The sequence below is a fragment of the Fukomys damarensis genome, unplaced genomic scaffold (assembly GCF_012274545.1).
Source record: "Fukomys damarensis isolate Sample0158 unplaced genomic scaffold, DMR_v1.0_HiC HiC_scaffold_10, whole genome shotgun sequence".
Lineage (NCBI taxonomy): Eukaryota > Metazoa > Chordata > Mammalia > Rodentia > Bathyergidae > Fukomys > Fukomys damarensis.
The window spans coordinates 14,955,941-14,972,340 of NW_022900922.1; the positions used below are offsets into that span (position 1 = coordinate 14,955,941).

The 16,400-nt window shown below is 44.8% G+C and overlaps 1 protein-coding gene across 1 annotated transcript in view; it reads right to left on the reverse strand.

Annotated features, from left to right (window-relative positions):
- Positions 1-16,400, reverse strand: part of LOC104860773 (DISC1 scaffold protein) — a 395,803-nt gene that overhangs the window by 355,769 nt on the left and 23,634 nt on the right. Inside the window, exon 4 of the mRNA XM_033761776.1 lies at positions 4,320-4,374. Coding sequence (XP_033617667.1) covers positions 4,320-4,374 — 55 coding nt within the window. The remainder of the gene's footprint in view (positions 1-4,319; positions 4,375-16,400) is intronic.

Sequence of the window (16,400 nt, forward strand, 5' to 3'; positions counted from 1 at the left end):
CAAAAAAAAAAAAAAAAAAAAAAAAAAAAAAAAAAGGAGGGCTGTTAGAGTATTAGGAGGGACAGCTTAGCAAGCAACCAATGGAGAAAGAAGGAAGGTAGAGAGCAAAGAGGACTTGAAGGGAGGAAAAGAAGGAAGGAAATAAAGCAGGGAGGAAGGAGGAAAACCAACCCTGGTATACCCCCAACACATCCTTGTACCCTCTCAGCACAAGGCAACACGAACAGAGCCCTCACAACAGAGAGCAACCACAAGCTGTGATAATTTGGTCACTTCCACCTTTTGTTTCTCTGAGCCTTTGCCTTCTGCTCCTCGACAGAGGCAGCGCCCCACCCTCACTCGCGTACCCCTCAGACTGCCTGCTCAGACCCCCCTCCTGCACCCCAGGAAGAAAGTCTTGCCGATTACAACCCCAAAGAGCAGGCCCTCTCCCTCTGTCCCCCTCACTTTCCTACCCTAACCCTAAGCTACCATGCTGTTTGCTTGTTTTTGTTTTCCTTGCTCTGTTTTCACAGTCTCTCTGCTGGGACACAAGCTTTATGTAAGCAGGGACTTTGTTCTGTCCCTGGCACAGAGCAGGCAGTAAATTAAGGTATGGCCTTTGAGATCAAGGTCAGAGCAACGGGCTAAATTTAATTACTAGAAGATGCTCTCTAGGGAAACTCTGAGGACAGATACCTGCTGGCAAGTCAGATTTGAAAAATAGACAAGTAACCCTCAGACAGGTTTGTGGGTTTTATCATTTATTTTCCCATGACACTCCAAATATTTCCTACATTTTTCTTTGCATTTTAAAAATAACAAAAATCTTAAACCATTACCTTTTTTTTTTCCAAATGCCTTTATATTTTAATTAAGGCTAAAACATCACAATTTTTTTATTTTTTTAAGGCTAAATCTATATATTTATCTGAGCTATACAGAGCTATATAGAAATATTATTGAGCTATATAGAAATATTTCAGCTATATAGAAATATTTCCAATTCAACAAGAGCACAGTTTTAGTACGATTAAAAATGTCTATGGAGACTTATTCTGGGGTGGTTCACAAAGGATTTTACCTAGAAGCATCATTCTTCTCACCAAAATATTTGAAATTCCATTCAAAAACTAAAATTAACCCATTTGGATTCATGAAGCCCAAAGAAAATATAAAATTTAATTTCCCCAGAGCAATCCATGGCTTGCAGAACACCAGCAGCTTGAATGTTTTGCTGATCACAGACCAAAGAGAGGTTATTTTTAGGATCAGAGCCAACCTCACCCAGTCCTGCCTGGAATCCTCCACTGCTCCTTTTCTGGACTTGAGCATGTTCACTTCCACTCCACATCTCTCGGGAACACTCTTTAGACAAAGGCACAATTTGGTGGCCCCTAAACCACAGCCTGCACCAGCAGGGCAGTGCGTGTGTATCCACAGGTCCAGAGGGATTATTTCTGAGACTTTTCCAGTCGTCCTACACCTGTCAGGATGTCAGAACTGGGAGTGAAGACCCAGACACCTTTCCCCCAGCGGTCCTGGGTTCACTCTGTACTCGATAACTGATGCTTCCCATCCTGTCCATCTCACGCTGTCATCCGATGTCTGAAGACATTTCTGTTCATTCTTTAACAACAGCCAGAAGCCTTAGGTCTCACTCAATCTATGTCTAAAGTTTCTGATTTTAGTTAACAGGACTGGGGATGTAGCTCAGTGGTTCCGCTGCCTGCCTGGCAAGCGCAAGGACCCGAGTTCAATCCCTCGTACCAAAAAAAGAAGTATTGAGTTTGTATGATTTTAGTTAACAGAATCTGTTAATCACAATTGGGTCAGTTTCTCCTTTGTTGAGCAAATCCATCCTTCAAGCTGTCACTATTAATAGGAAACAACCTTCATAAATTTTCTTGTTAAATTGCAATGCACACATTTTCAGGCTGTGCTGGATGTAATCTAATATCTACTATTTCTTTCATCTCACTTATGCCTTAATTACCTTCAGACCTTCAGTTTGGGTTAGCCATGAGAATTGGAGAAATGTACCAAGTGCAAAACAGAGGGTTACCCTCTCTCTCAGGGAATACAAGGGGTGTGTGTGTGTGTGTGTGTGTGTGTGTGTGTGTGTGTGTGAAATAACTGCTCACACTTGAGTCTTGTTTAGAGCAGAGAAAAGATGTTTGTGTAATAGGCAGTTTTTCTTTGTTCTCTGTGGGCTCATTTATGCCTCCCACATTCCTGTGTGGACACAAGTACACACGTACTATATACACATACACACTCCGGAAACTTCCTCTCCTCCCATTTACAAATAAAATTAGACCCTAAGGATCTCATTATCAAATGGAGATTTTACATTTACATTGTAAAATCTAAGCCTTATTTTTGTGGAAAAGCAAAGTGATTTTAAGTTTGTTTTAGTGTATTAAAGATGAAGTGTGTGATGATTTGTTATGGCTTGTGTTTAGATGTCCCCCTCAAAGCTTCAGCTTTTTCTAGGTGGCTGACTCAGAATGTGTGACTGATTCCTAGTGTGGGGCTAGGCTTGAGGGCACTAGGATTAAGGGTGTGAGTGCTACCAGCCCTAAGTAGTCTGAGTAAGATAAAAGGAACAGAAATGGAAAGACACTCTTAAGGTCCCCTTGCTGCTTCTGCTGTCTCTGCCATTGTTAACTTCTCCTCTGCCAAGCCTTTCTGCCTTGGAGCCAGCCAATTACAGACTGAGATGTCTATGAACTGTAAGCCAAATAAACCTTTCCTCCTTTAACTTTGGGTGTCGGGTATTTTGTCTCAGCAACGAGAGAGAAAAGTAACTAGCACATGATTTGAATATTTGCGACCCAAAAAAATTGGTATGCAATATTTCACCCCAGTGAGGTGGGATAAGAAGTAAAATATTTGGAGGTGATGAGTCACAAGGGCAGAGTCTCATCATGGTCAGTGTCCTGACCGAAGGCCCCAGAGAGCTCTGCCCCCTACATCATGGAAGAATGCAGTGAGAGGTCAGCCATCTATGACCCAGAAGAGGCTCCTCTCTGGCGCCCAACTATGCTGCACCCTGACCTCGCACTTCCAGCCTCCACAGCTGTGAGAAATGAGCCTCTGATGTGGATAAGCCAATGATCTGTGGTACTTTGTTACAGCAGATGAGCAGACTAAGAGAACATGCAGAAAGAACAAACCACTTTTGTATTTGGGCAAAACTAAGGTGTTAAGAGGAGCTGGAGGGGGTCACTGGGTGGACCTCACTCTGTTCCTGCCCTTGGATGAGCATGCGCAGGAAGCTGTCAGGAACGTGGGGCAAGTTCCGAGGCCTCCGGGTGCCTGGCCCCGGCATCATCTTACAGATGCCACTGGTTCCTGTCGCGAAGCTCTTCTTTACACAAGTATTACCCACCAATCCTGCTGCTTTGTGGCTGGCCATCAGAAAATGAGGTAGATAGAAAGGGATCGAGGCAAGGTCCAGAGTGACTGTGGATATTTCTGTCAATAACACATCCCAATTTCAACCTAGCTGTGGAGATCGCAAGACCCTCGGCACAATTCCTCATCCAGGGTCCACAGCTTTCTTGCCTTGGCTATGAGAACAAAAGAATATCTGTGCCTTGCCAGTGCAGTAACCTGTTCTTTCTGTGTCCTGACCATCTCAGAACCTCCTGCTTCCGAGACCCCTGATGCCTCTGATGAAGGATTCAGGCGCAGCTCTCTGCCACAGCAGCTGGCAATAACTCAGAGCGAATTACCTACTGCCCAGCCCATCAACATCTGGACAGGTATGACTAGTGTGGACAGGCTTTTGATTCGTTAACCATGGTTATCCTAACAGCCAGGACATGGATTCTTCAATCAAAGTGATGGTATTCTCAGGGAGTGCTGAAGGATTGTTCACTACATGCTCCAAGGTCTTGCTAGAGAAGTATAAATGGCAATCAAAATAAGGAAAATGGTTCTCAAGTCAAATGAAATATTTTTTAAACCCCCAAACATTCATTTCCTATCCCATTTCCACTTGTGAGGGGCCTGAACAATGCCCCTGCAGAAGGAAAAGTAATTCATTTATCATATTAGTCCCTTTCTGGCAGCATTTCTAAGCAAAGGCATTTGATGCACACATCAGTAGTTCTGAATAGCAGCCCCTTCTGGGGCCAAGGCCAGACTGGTCCGTGCTGGGCAATTACAGGCCAAGACCTCTGCTCAGACAGCAGCTCCTTCCCCCAGGAGCTCTGGCCCATCATATACCCATGAAATGGGAAAGTCTCCTTTCTTCCAGAGCCCAAGTAGCCTGTCATCTAGGCATTAATCTCATAGACTTCTTTGGAAAACGGAAATACAAAGGCCCTTACCTTGGCAGTGATTTCTTTAAGTGACAAGTTCAGGGCTTTCATTCTTTCCTGGAGGCTAAAAGAATTAAGAAGAGGACATTGGTCTTTTGGTTAACCACAGGTGGATACCTGCACATAAAAGACAGTGCAACCAGCGACCCTTTCAGCACCCAGGCATAGATGAAGAGCACTGGGGGAGGTGATGCGGCATTAACACGCTATGGGAAGCAGACCTTTCTTCCCCGATGCTTTGCCTAGGCTCGTGTTCAAATCTGTCCGCGTACCCAGAGTATACATCTACTGATACTGAGAAGATCAACCCGGGGGTCCTCCCAGCAGCAGAAGGTTCAGATCTGCATGCCTATAGACACCTTGGAATGATGGTGTACACAGGGAAGTGGATACCTATGTGGGTACACCATCAAATCAACAGACATGTACCAAGTGCCCTCTGCATTTAACATCACCAGGAACATGTGAGAGACACCTGTGCATAAAACAGGTCTGTATGGCACCCTTTGCTCTCTGGGCTTTGCTCTGCTTCTTTTCTCTTCAGTAATTTTGCCTTCACATATGAGTTTATTGGCGCACTTTCTCCCCCTCCCTCTCCATTGGAACACAAGTCCCACTCGGGCAGTGATCTGCTGTGTGTACTCCCGTAGCCCCATCTCCGGAAACGGCTCCTGGAGCTTGTTAGAGCTCGCAATATCTGTAGCATGTATGGGTCAACAAAAGCAAGACTCGCCTCTTATTCTCAAGGCTGATTCTTAGTGGAGAAGAAACACATGCAGGCAATCAACCAACCATCATGTAAAGCAAGATGAAAAAAAATTACTCCAAGGAAAAGAGAAACCCAATGCTAGGAGGACTCTGCTAAATAAAAGCTGCTTGGGCAAAATACAGATGATGGAGACAAGAACTTAGGAGCAACTTAGAAATGAGAGAACAGGAAGGAAAGCTTACTGGAAGGCACAGAAAGTGAGGTGAAGAAGGGAGGGAGAATGAGACCAGAGGAGCAAATGAATCTAACGGGGCCAAAGGGTTCACACAGGTGAGCTGCGAAACAGAAAGTTAAACAGGAGGCGGATTACTTGTGAGACAATAGAAGAGAGGGAAGGGAGGAAGGGGGTAAGGGGCAGCCTGTCTGGGTTGTTTGATTAGGAAAAGAGGACCAAAGTAAATGTGCTTAGAATGCTTACAATGAAAGTAAATTTTAAAGACTAGCAGGACAGGCTCTTGTTGGTATTATGTACCAGGTTAAGGAGATTCAAGCTTTCTCCCTCATGAATTCGGAAACAATATGAAAGAGATCTTTTGGGGGTTTTGGAAAAGTATCTAGGCAGCACCTGAAGGGACAATTTGAAGAAAGAAAATCCAAATGTGACAAAGCAGGCAGCCTCCCGTCGGGGAAGCCAGTTGTCATTGGGTACAAGAGCCCACAGGGTGCTAGAGACCAGAAAGAAAGGAAGAAGGAAAGGCCCAGGAAGGGAGACTGCAGAGGATTGACAAGTGCTGGTCTACAGCCTTTCGTTGCTTCAAGTATTCAAGGCTCATTGGTTCTTTCTACATCGGAGGGGCCACCGCCATCAGGAACTCAGATCACAAAGACACAGCTGCTGTCCTCGACGATTCACTGCTGCAAGGGGTGAGAGACAGTGTTCTGCGTGGCACGATCAAAATACAAGGTGAATGTTTACATTTTTTAAAGCTTAAAACTTATTGTGGTGAAAGATATTGTCCTCACTTCAAATGCGCGTTCCCGTCACTCTTCCCACTTTCTGAAGCAGTTCTGTCAGTCCACTTTCGTGAGTGTCTTCAGCTATCGTGGCTGCCTTGATGTCCTGAATCAACCCACAACATTAACCTTTCATGGTCATTGTAACTTTGAGGACGAGCTAGAAATTGCACGGTGCCAGAGCCAGTGAGTGAGGTGGATGAGGACACACTGTTATGTCCTGACAAGCCTTCCTCTCTCTTGGGTGGCACTTGGCAGGAGCATTCACTGTATTTTTTAATCACATTTTATAAAGACACTCACAAAAGAGGACTCCCAGAACTGCTTCAGAAAGTGGCAAGAACCCTGGCATAAGTGTGTTTGAAGCAGGGGGGAGTGTTTTGAGAGAGATTAGGGGCAAGGTGTCTTTTACTATAATAAATTTTTCTAATATTCACTGTATATTCTGATTGCCCTTTATAGGTACAAGAAGGGGAGGTGGCTTGATAAACAGTGGTCTACCCAAGGGGGAGGTGAAGGTTTCATGGTATGTGTAAGTCAGGGAGGCACCATGCGGCCATAACATGGTTGTAAAATACAAAACATAGTTCAGCTGTAAATTTGTTGGATTTTGTTGTTCTTCTCTGAACGTGAGAACTGTTCTGAAATGTTATCACCTCCAAAATCAATTCTGATTACTGCACATAAGCAAACTCTCCCGGCTTGCAAAGAGCTGGGAGCCAATTCAGGGTTCAGGCACGCTGGTCAATCCCCTTGGAGACCTCCTTTCAAAGGAAGACGGTCTTCTGGTCCACCTGAAGTTGATCCTAATGGAGGCGCTAAGCATGGCCAAGGGGCAGGGCGTATGGCACAAAATTCTTCTGAATTCAGGAGTCCCCATCTGACACCCCTGAGTGTGCCAATGGGGGCCATGGAAAACAGTGTTTGGAATCCTACCTGGTGAATTCTAGACCTGGCAGGGTGGAGACTGGGGTCTTTTGAGAGCAGGTAAGTCTCAGCATCAAGTTCACATGGAAAGGAAGGCAGGTCAAGCCACCTGGGCTATCAGGAAGAGAAAGACCGCGCATGTCAGACCCAAACCCAGAGGAGATCTGCCTCTGTGCAAGCTGTGCTGTCCAGTGGTTGACACTGCTTTCCAAAGCCTTCCTTGGGCAGAAATGCGCTCTCCTTCTCTTGTCAGGCTCACAGGAGTCCATTTGACTAATACATTTTTGATGAACAGCTCACCACATAACTGAACCTGCATGAGCATTTAATAGCATATTATAAATAAGAATTCCCAAACACACACAAAGACTAATTCATGCATTGACAATGAAGACAGAATAGGGTCTCTTTCTGATACTAAAATACAACTGGTCCAAATGGCCAGTGCCTTTAGCTAATGCCCAACATACAAAATAAAAATCAGGCCAAACATCATCATCTTAGGGGCAGACAGGAGTTCAGGGCTGCTTGCCCTATCCAAGAATGGAAATTAGTTTCCTCTCACATATCCATGTGAGAGGAAGGAGGCAGTGATGCAAATAATTGAATGCATTGTTTTATATTTGATTTGATTTATATTTAATTTATTTAACTTATGCTATATTACTTCTTTTTGCAGTAGATTTACCTTCCTAATTATGTTCTGCTTGGGTTAATATTAACATTAGTTGCATCCCTGGGGTATACACACAAGGAAAGCCATGGGCATGGGGTGGAGGAATACGAATAATCTACGTCCTCTGCTAGGGGTTTCCAAGCTATTTTTAGTAGTAGAACTTTTTCAAACAAAGTGTTACACAGAACTGTGATATATAATGTAGATAACAAGGGATTCATTCTAGGAAAAGAAGGGTGTCTGGACCGGTATACAGTCGATGTCACACTAACCCTGCGTACACCCAATGCTACTGCTATCACTCTGTGGCCCACAAATCGTTATTTCAGGAGCAGGCATACAAATCAAAAGGCACCAAATCAGACCAATTAAATGTTGATAAATAAGTCCTATGTCGGTGATTAAAACTAGTCCCCATGTCTCACTAAGACTACATATTGCTCTTGACAAATACTCACTCCTCAGATCAAATCACGCTGTATCCTGGAAGCACGTACACCGTCCACACAGGTTAGCAGCTATGCTGTGACAGGCACACCAGACCTACTTTATGTAAATGAGTACCTTCATTCATAGAAGCTGCTCCAGGCATAACAGCCAAACGTTTACTGGATGCTTACTGCGCACCAGGTACTCTTCTATATTCTTTACCTGATGGATACTTTAAATCCTTATTTTGTCTCTCCGAAATAGGAGCTATAATTATCCACATTTCCAGGGAAGAAAATTCAAAGAGATTTACATAAGCCACCATGGTTACCCATCTGGGGGACTGGGAAGCTGGAATGGTAACCAGGCGGTCCAGTTCTCTAGTCTTCTGATAGTAGCACACAACTTCTCTCAAAAGTGTGAGCTGATATGAAATGTGCTATAGTTGTCCAGAATGATTTCTGGAATTGTCTTCCAAAATCATGTTACTTTCACAATACAATTATTACCTTCTTAAACACATTCTTCTTTAATCAAAAACGGGTGCAAATCATATGAATAAAATTCATCTCAATAAATGAAACTTTAGAACAGCAGAGACCACAGATGAGAATGTGCTACAGAGAGCTCCCATCCACAGCTCACGGCCTGGGGCAGCCCCAGAGCAAGACGCAACAGACTGTTAAGGGCTGATCTGTGTCCCTAACCTAGTACCTCAGAGTATGATTGTAACTGAATACTGGGCCAGGAAAGAGGTAATTAAGTTAAAGTGAAGCCATTAGATTGGGTACTAACTCAAGCAGACTGCGGTCATTGTAAGAGGGAAAATGCAGACACAGACACAGCCAGAGGGACAGCCCAGCCATATGAGGACACAGTCTGCAAGTCAAGAACATAGGAACCAACCCTACTCACACCTTTAATCTTGGGACTTCTGGTCTCTAAACTGTGAACTCATAAAGGTCCACAGTGTAAGCTGCCCGTCCCTTGTACTCTGTTACAGCCCTGGGAAACTAATGCATGTAGGTTTTCCAATTTCCAATAATCAGATTAATTGTGTGTGTTATTAAGAGCCTGCATATGATGCTCCAAGTTCCAAAAGAGAGAATCTGCTTCTCCAAGCAGCAGCAACTGGACCACACTCCCATGATCAGACAGATGTATGGACACTTTCACTCCCAACCCACTCAGCTAGAGGCACAGAGCTGCTGCAGCAATAGGTGGGGGCAGAACATAATGCTCCTGCCTGCAGCCTAGGAGTCAAGCAGCAGGAAAATGTTGTATGAGAATACCCTTGACAATTGTTGTTGTTGTTGTTGTTGCTGTTTTGGTACCGGGGATCAAACTTAGGACCTATCGCTTGTGAGGCAGGCACAGTGCCACTGAGCTAAATCCCTGGCCCTCCTTGACAATTGTTTTCTAATGACATAGGGCCCTTGGGTTAGTCAGGGGATCATCATGCCCTTACCTTCAGGTTAGGAATGAATTCTCCCTCAGACCTCGCTGCAGTATCACAAAGGAATACTGGCATAGGTGTAAAAATAAAAATGCTAGTGTAAAGGCAGGGGTGGTGGTACACATCAGCACTCTGGGAGGCTGGGGCAGGATGGTAGCAAGTTGGAGCCCAGCCTGGGCAACCTGTCTCAAAAGGCAAGGGGTGGGGGGGCCCTGGGTTCAATCCCCATCGACACACACACACACACACACACACACACACACACACACACACCAGTGATAAAAAATCAATTTGGCTAGAGACAGACTAGTCTTCAGGAATAATTAGAAAGAAAAATGGAACTGAAGTCAACTCCAGTGACTAATATAGATAGGCCAAGACTTGGTCAGGGGCCAGAGGAGGTATTTCTGCAGGACGTAGCCCAGCCATCTTGGCTGAGTGAGTCAGTGAGAAGCAGCTGTAAAATGAGTAATCTAGCCAGTGATAGAGGGCTGAGAGCTACCTCTCCAACCAGGTCATGGCATCTCCCCTCTGGAAAGTGCTACACCCTCAGGACTCTCCTGCTGACCTTCTGTCCTAGCCTTCCTCCTGTGCTCCTTTCACCCTGGCCACAAGGGCCCCTTGACCACTCCTCAGATCTGCCATGGCTGGCACAGGCCCCTCAGCCCCAGTGCTGCACCCCAGGACTCCTCCCCATTCAAGTCCTTGCTCCCCTATGGTCATCTGATCCAGGCTGGCCTAATGGTTCCATCAGCATCCGCATGTCTCATCCTCTCTTCTAGCTCCCTCATCATATCCATTACCTACTAACGTCCTCTACAGTTTGCTTACCTGCGATGTTTATGTCCATTTCCACTTCTCTCACTGGAAAGCAAGCTCCAGGGTAAGGCAGGGACCCTCACTTGGAGAAGTCTGGGCCCAGAGTGGGGACCTAGTGAGCATTTGCTTAAAGGATGATGCTCCTTTCTTGTTCTCTTTCTAAGAAACAGGCAAACTGTGGTGGGAGCACCCTCACCTGTCTCCGAGGCAACTCAACCCAGGAGATGATGAGCAGCATTAGTTATTCCCGTCTCCTACCACTGCCCCAGTGGGATGGGAGCAAAGGCTACAACTGCAACCAACCCAACAGCTTGGCTAGAGATTCACGTGAAAGAGGAAACAGAGGTTAAGAACTTGGGGTCAACGCTAAGGACTTGTGCCCTCTGTCTAAATTGGATGGCTTAACAATCTCATTTTCCTTGGCTTGTCACTTTTGAATAGTCGCTTTTCAGGATTGTTTTACAGGTTGAACTGTGTCCCACCCCAACTCACATGCTGAAGTCCTAACCCCCCATACCTCAACATGTGACTGTGTTAGGAAACAAGCTCACTGTAGATGTACTCAGGTGGGGATGACCTCTATCCCAACATGACTGATGCCCTTGTAGAAGAGACATTTGGACTCAGACATGCACAGAAAGATGTGAGAAGAGGCAGGGAGACAACAGCCACACACGAAGCCAGGGCAAAGGCCCAGGCCAGCTTCCTCACAAGGACCTGACCTGCCAACATTTGATTCTTGGGCTTTGGGGCACAATAAATATCTGTGTTTAAGCCAGTCTCCGGTACCATTTTGTAGCAAACTAATGCAGATTGGCAAGGGAAGGAGGAAATGTGGAGGGCTGCTTATTCTTGCCCCTTGGAATAGTCACAGCTGGAAATAAGACCTAGGCCTCAGTAAAGTACAGCTAGAGGTCTCAGCCTGGAGCCAGTGCCCAAGCAATGAGGTTCCTAAAGCCTAGAACATCCTAAAGGATGTTCTGTAAAGCTCAGGGAGCTGTGCTCCCTCAAGAGCCCCCAGGTGTCCTCAGCATCATTTGGTGAAGGAATCCCACCTCTGTCAAAAGGCAGATAACAGCAGTCTGCTGCTCTTCTCCTGAAGCTGTCGCTCAGGGATGCATATCTCTGGAGCCTTCTGGAAGCCCGAATCCAATCCTTCCTAACAACAGTCATCTAATACCTTTAGACCAAGCAGCGGCGCTTCTTCCCTGGCCTTGCTTCAGCACAGTGACCTTCCCTGACCCTTCCTTTCCTTGCAAAGTATACACAGGCACTGAGGGACATGCCACCAGGTCCAAGAGCAGCAGAGCCAGGAGCCGCATCCCACCCAGGGCCTCCTCTGGGCATTGCTGCTCCAGGAAAACCTCCAGGCAGTGAGGCTGAGATAGGCTGCTCTGCAGGCATGGCTCGTTTAGACACGAGGGCTGCATCCCCATGTGAGACCCATCAGATCCAGGACAAATGCAAGGGAGGGAAGGCAAGGTGGTGGTTTCATTTGTCCTCCTTCTGGGGACACAATGTTGGGCTGGGTAAACTCATACTTCACCAGCACCTCTTCTTGCTAATAACTGCTAAGCTGCTAAACGCTTACATTAACATACCTCCAACACACCCATTCCCTTGTTCAGGCTAAAGTTAAGAAGTGCTCATGTCTGCCATCTTAACACAAGCTCTACGATCTCGAGTGGAGCGTGCCCAGAAATGTGTGCACCATCTTTTCTTCTTGAACTATAAACTCAAACTGAGCATGGTCAGGAAGCTGCCCACTCTGGAGTGTCTTTCTATGTGGAAATGGATAGGCTCCTAAGTAGAATAAAATCCCCATGTCTCCATTCCTCAGGGAGAGCACCACTTTGTAGATAACTCTGATGTTCTCATTACTCCCTGTGGACAGTAAATCTCTCTCCAGTCTTTGATCTTCTGGTTGTACTCAGTGGCTGTGTATCTCCCTGATGGGAACCCATTCCATTGGGATACACTGCCACCTCACACCAGCCACAACTGCCCTCAGGGCCAGCCAGAGAGATAAGACTTCAATCTCAGAGCTGGGCCCAAACCAGGACATAACTCCACACCTGCCCCGAGGTGGGCCTTGAAGAACAAGGCCTCTTCCTACCTTTACCTGGACCTCCCCTGCCAAAGCGTGTTAACACAGACAAATTCACCACCACCTCCCTAACTTCCTGCCAGATGGTGAACTCACTGCCACTCACTCCCTCCTGGGGGCCAGTTTGCCACCCACAGAATGCGGTATCTGAGAATGACTCAGGCCTGCTGTCTAAGGCCCTTTTGCTGTTGTCCCATCCCAAATTCTTTCACTCGCCTCATTTTACCTGTAGAATTTAGAGACTAACAAACACATGTGTTATGCAGGGTTTGTAAGGTGCCCTACTCCATTAGTGACACGGGCAAGAATACAGGTAGGTCCCTTTCATCACTCAGAGAGGCACGGAGCTGTCACTCTTCTGCCAGCTGCCTGTCCTTCTATCCCCATCTGTCTCTGTCCATCTCTGGCCTGTGATCATGTGGCCTATGCCAAAGCCCCGGGAAGGGGAATGTTGCTTTCCTCTCCATCTTCTCCCTGCCTTTCTCCCTTCCCACTCCATGTTTAGCAAGATCTGTTAAAGAATGAGCAGTTGTTATTGAAGCAAATTAGAAATGACAGAAAGGGCAAAATGGTAGCTATCTTAGCTCGGCTGTTACTTGGGTATGGAAATGAAAAAGGAAATCAAACACAGGAACCCGCTGACATTAACAACCTTGCCAATTACTTCTCAGCCCTCTAACCTTCTCTGAGGACAAACGGATAAGAAAGTGACAGCGAAAACTGCTTTAGGAAGCAGGGGTTTATCTAATTGGCCTTTTCCCTCCTTGCACCCTTCTGTCCTCACTGCCGATAATGTCACATGTCACCAGTAGGAAGGTCATCCACAGGGCACAGGTGACAGAAGTGCCATGAATTCTCTGAACGTGGAGTGATTTTGTCAGGACAGGACAAGGCATGTGTTTGTACCCAGAGCCAGCCATTCTTTACAGCTTTGGGAACTACGTGAGTTGGTTATCTGCGGCCTGTGCTCCTGGGAACAGCAATGTGGCCCAGGGGAGAGGGATATGTAGGCTGCACCTACCAGCCTGGCATGGAATGTCATCTCTGTCAAGCGAGGTGGCAGGACAGGAGCCAGACAGCACTCTGGATACAGGATATGTACATTCGTTTTCCCTAGATATTTCATTTGGGGGGATATTGGGTGGAATGAAGCACAGAAGAACTTTTCAATAAATACCACATCTGTATGACAGTAAGAAAATATTTTAGAGGGGCCGGGGATTTAGCTCAGCGGTTCGGTGGCCTGCCTTGCAAGCGCAAGGACCCAAGTTCAATGCTCGATACCAAAAAAAAAAAAAGAAAAGAAAAGAAAATATTTTAGAGAAACTTGACAGAAATAAGGCATATGAATTTTCTACAAAGGTGAAGTAAACATATTTGATGTTCACTTTCTGGCGCAGGCAAAGGAAATTAAATGAAAGAACCAAAGCAAAACAGGCCAGTAAGATGCTATGACTTCTAATCCTCTGGTTCTTCCTCTGGATCGGGCTCACACTAATGAGCCCCATCCTTACTGACCCTTTCTCTGAATTCCAAGTATCTTGCATCTAAACATCAGGATGCTACACTGTTACTCTGAGTCTTATTAGTGAAATCCAACTTCTACTAATACAGCATATCGGTCAGGCTTCCTGTTGCTTGAACAAAATAGCTGATATCCACAACTTCAAAAAAGAGAGGTTTATTTGACTCATGGTTTCAGAGAATTCAGTCCATGGCAGGCTGGTTTCAAGACAGAAACTTCACAGTGGAAGGCTATGGCAGAAGAAAGCTGCTCAACTCATGACATCTAGGAAGCAGAGTGCAGGGAAAGAGCCAGATAGGAAGGGGACAGAGACCAGACATGCAAGCTGATGCCCCCATTACCCACCCAGACACACGTAAAAGTGTGCTTTTCTAATCTGCGTAGTGTCTCTCAAGCCACCCAAGTTGGAAAACAAGATTAACCATCACAGAGCAAACTGACAATGAAGTTCCATAGTTTAAGGCACAACTGCATGACTCATGCAAATACTCCTCAAAGGAATACCAAAGAGGGAGAAAGCGCGCATATGCATGGATTCTGACCTCCTCTAGAGAGAGTTTTCCTGGGCTATGGGTGCCGATAGGAAGACAGAGGGCCAAGGAGCCCTAACCCCGAACTTACAGGCATTTCCTAACTCTCCAAATGTGCTGGTGTAAGGAAGAGTGCACGCCCACACCTGTGCCACCTCATGCCCATCCCCATGCCCACTGGAAACTGCCTGGCATTAAGTCTGGTTCCATCAGAATTATGGCTTTATTTCCACTAATTTAACTTCATATTTGGCTTTTCCAAATACTGCAGTGTCAATTAAATCAAATCTTTCTAGGTATCCTTCAATCTTGTTCAAACTGAAACCATAATCTTAGTGCCAAAATCATTTCAACTTACAGAAATTTGGGTGGTCAGAGATTTCAACTGCTTAATAAAGAAAAAAAAAGTGAAAGCAGGAGTCAAAAAACATGATCAGCCTTATGTTCAAGTCATAATTACTTGTTTTTCTTCCTCTTCCACTCAAAGTGTTTGATGATGCTTTTTTAACATATAAAAAGGAAATTATTATTTGGACACTAGTAACCAAGTTGACTCCACATTTTCAATGATTCTCATAATTCACATACATTTAAATATTTAAACAAAATTTTAATACTTGGGATCTAGAGCTTTCTTCCTTCACAAAACTCCCGTGAGTTAAATCCTTAAAACACTATAATTAAATCCAATAGGAAAACAATCCAGATCCAACAGCAACTCCATGTTTCTGTTTTGATCTCTGTCCCCTGAATTCTAATTATTTAATAAGTATTGTCTAATTGCTCCCATTTTTTAAAGAAATACCCTCAACTGTTTGCATTTCTATTTAATACTAATTTGTTAATATCTTTTATTTCTCTTAAACTTCTAAGCAGGTATATTTTCATAACTATGAAGTTAACTGAGAAGATTTTACTTTCTGCTTTGGGCTTTTTCTGCTCTTCTGAGTCATTCATTATTTTCAAGGATTAGCACACACAGAGTTAAAGTTTGTAGAGATGATTTTAACCTTACATTTCTCTTGAGTATCTTTCAAAATTGTTAACAAAGCAACAGAGCAGTCTGAAACCAGAGAATATTATCAATTTCATTTCCTAAAATGTTTCCATGGGTAAACTATAGATGCACTTGATTGGATAAAGAACAACAACAACAACAACAAAAACGCAGATGAACAAAATGAATGAACAGGACTAAACAAGTAACTGAATAAGGAATTCAATTACCAATATCAGTATGAGTCAAAGAGGAAGCTAGGAAATGTGCCAAGGAGGAAGATGAAGAGGAAAGATAGTGGTGGTGAAAATGAATGCTTAACCAGCACGAGGCCTGCCCACGAGAAGCTGAGCACCCCTGCAAGCTTCTGACTGCTGTATCAGTCTAGGAGCCCAGCAGTTGGAACAGAGCGAAGGAATCTGCTTCAGCAGCTTGGTAAAGATGAGCTCTTGACTGAATAAATTCCCAGCAAGCAACGAGCTGGCATTTCCAAGCTGGGATATTCCCAGCAGCCAGTAGAGAAGGGTCTGTCTGAGCAGAATGGAACTCTTTCTGTTGGAAGATCCTCAAAGCTCAGCAGAATAGAACTCCAGTAGCATAAGAAATAATATCAAGAATCAACAAATGGGATTATTTCAAATTTTAAAACTTTTGCATGGCAAAAGAAACTATCAAGAGATTGAAAAGACAATCTACAGAATGAGAAAATTTTTTTCCAGCTACTCTTCTGATCAAGGGTGCATAGTTAGACTATATAAAGAATGAACAAATTAACTCCCCAAAGTCAAGAGACCCCATCAAAAAATGGACACACAAACCGAACAGACACTTTTCAAATGAAGAACAAATGGCCAATAAGCACAGGAAAGAAAAGCGTCATCATCTTTAGCTTACAGAAATG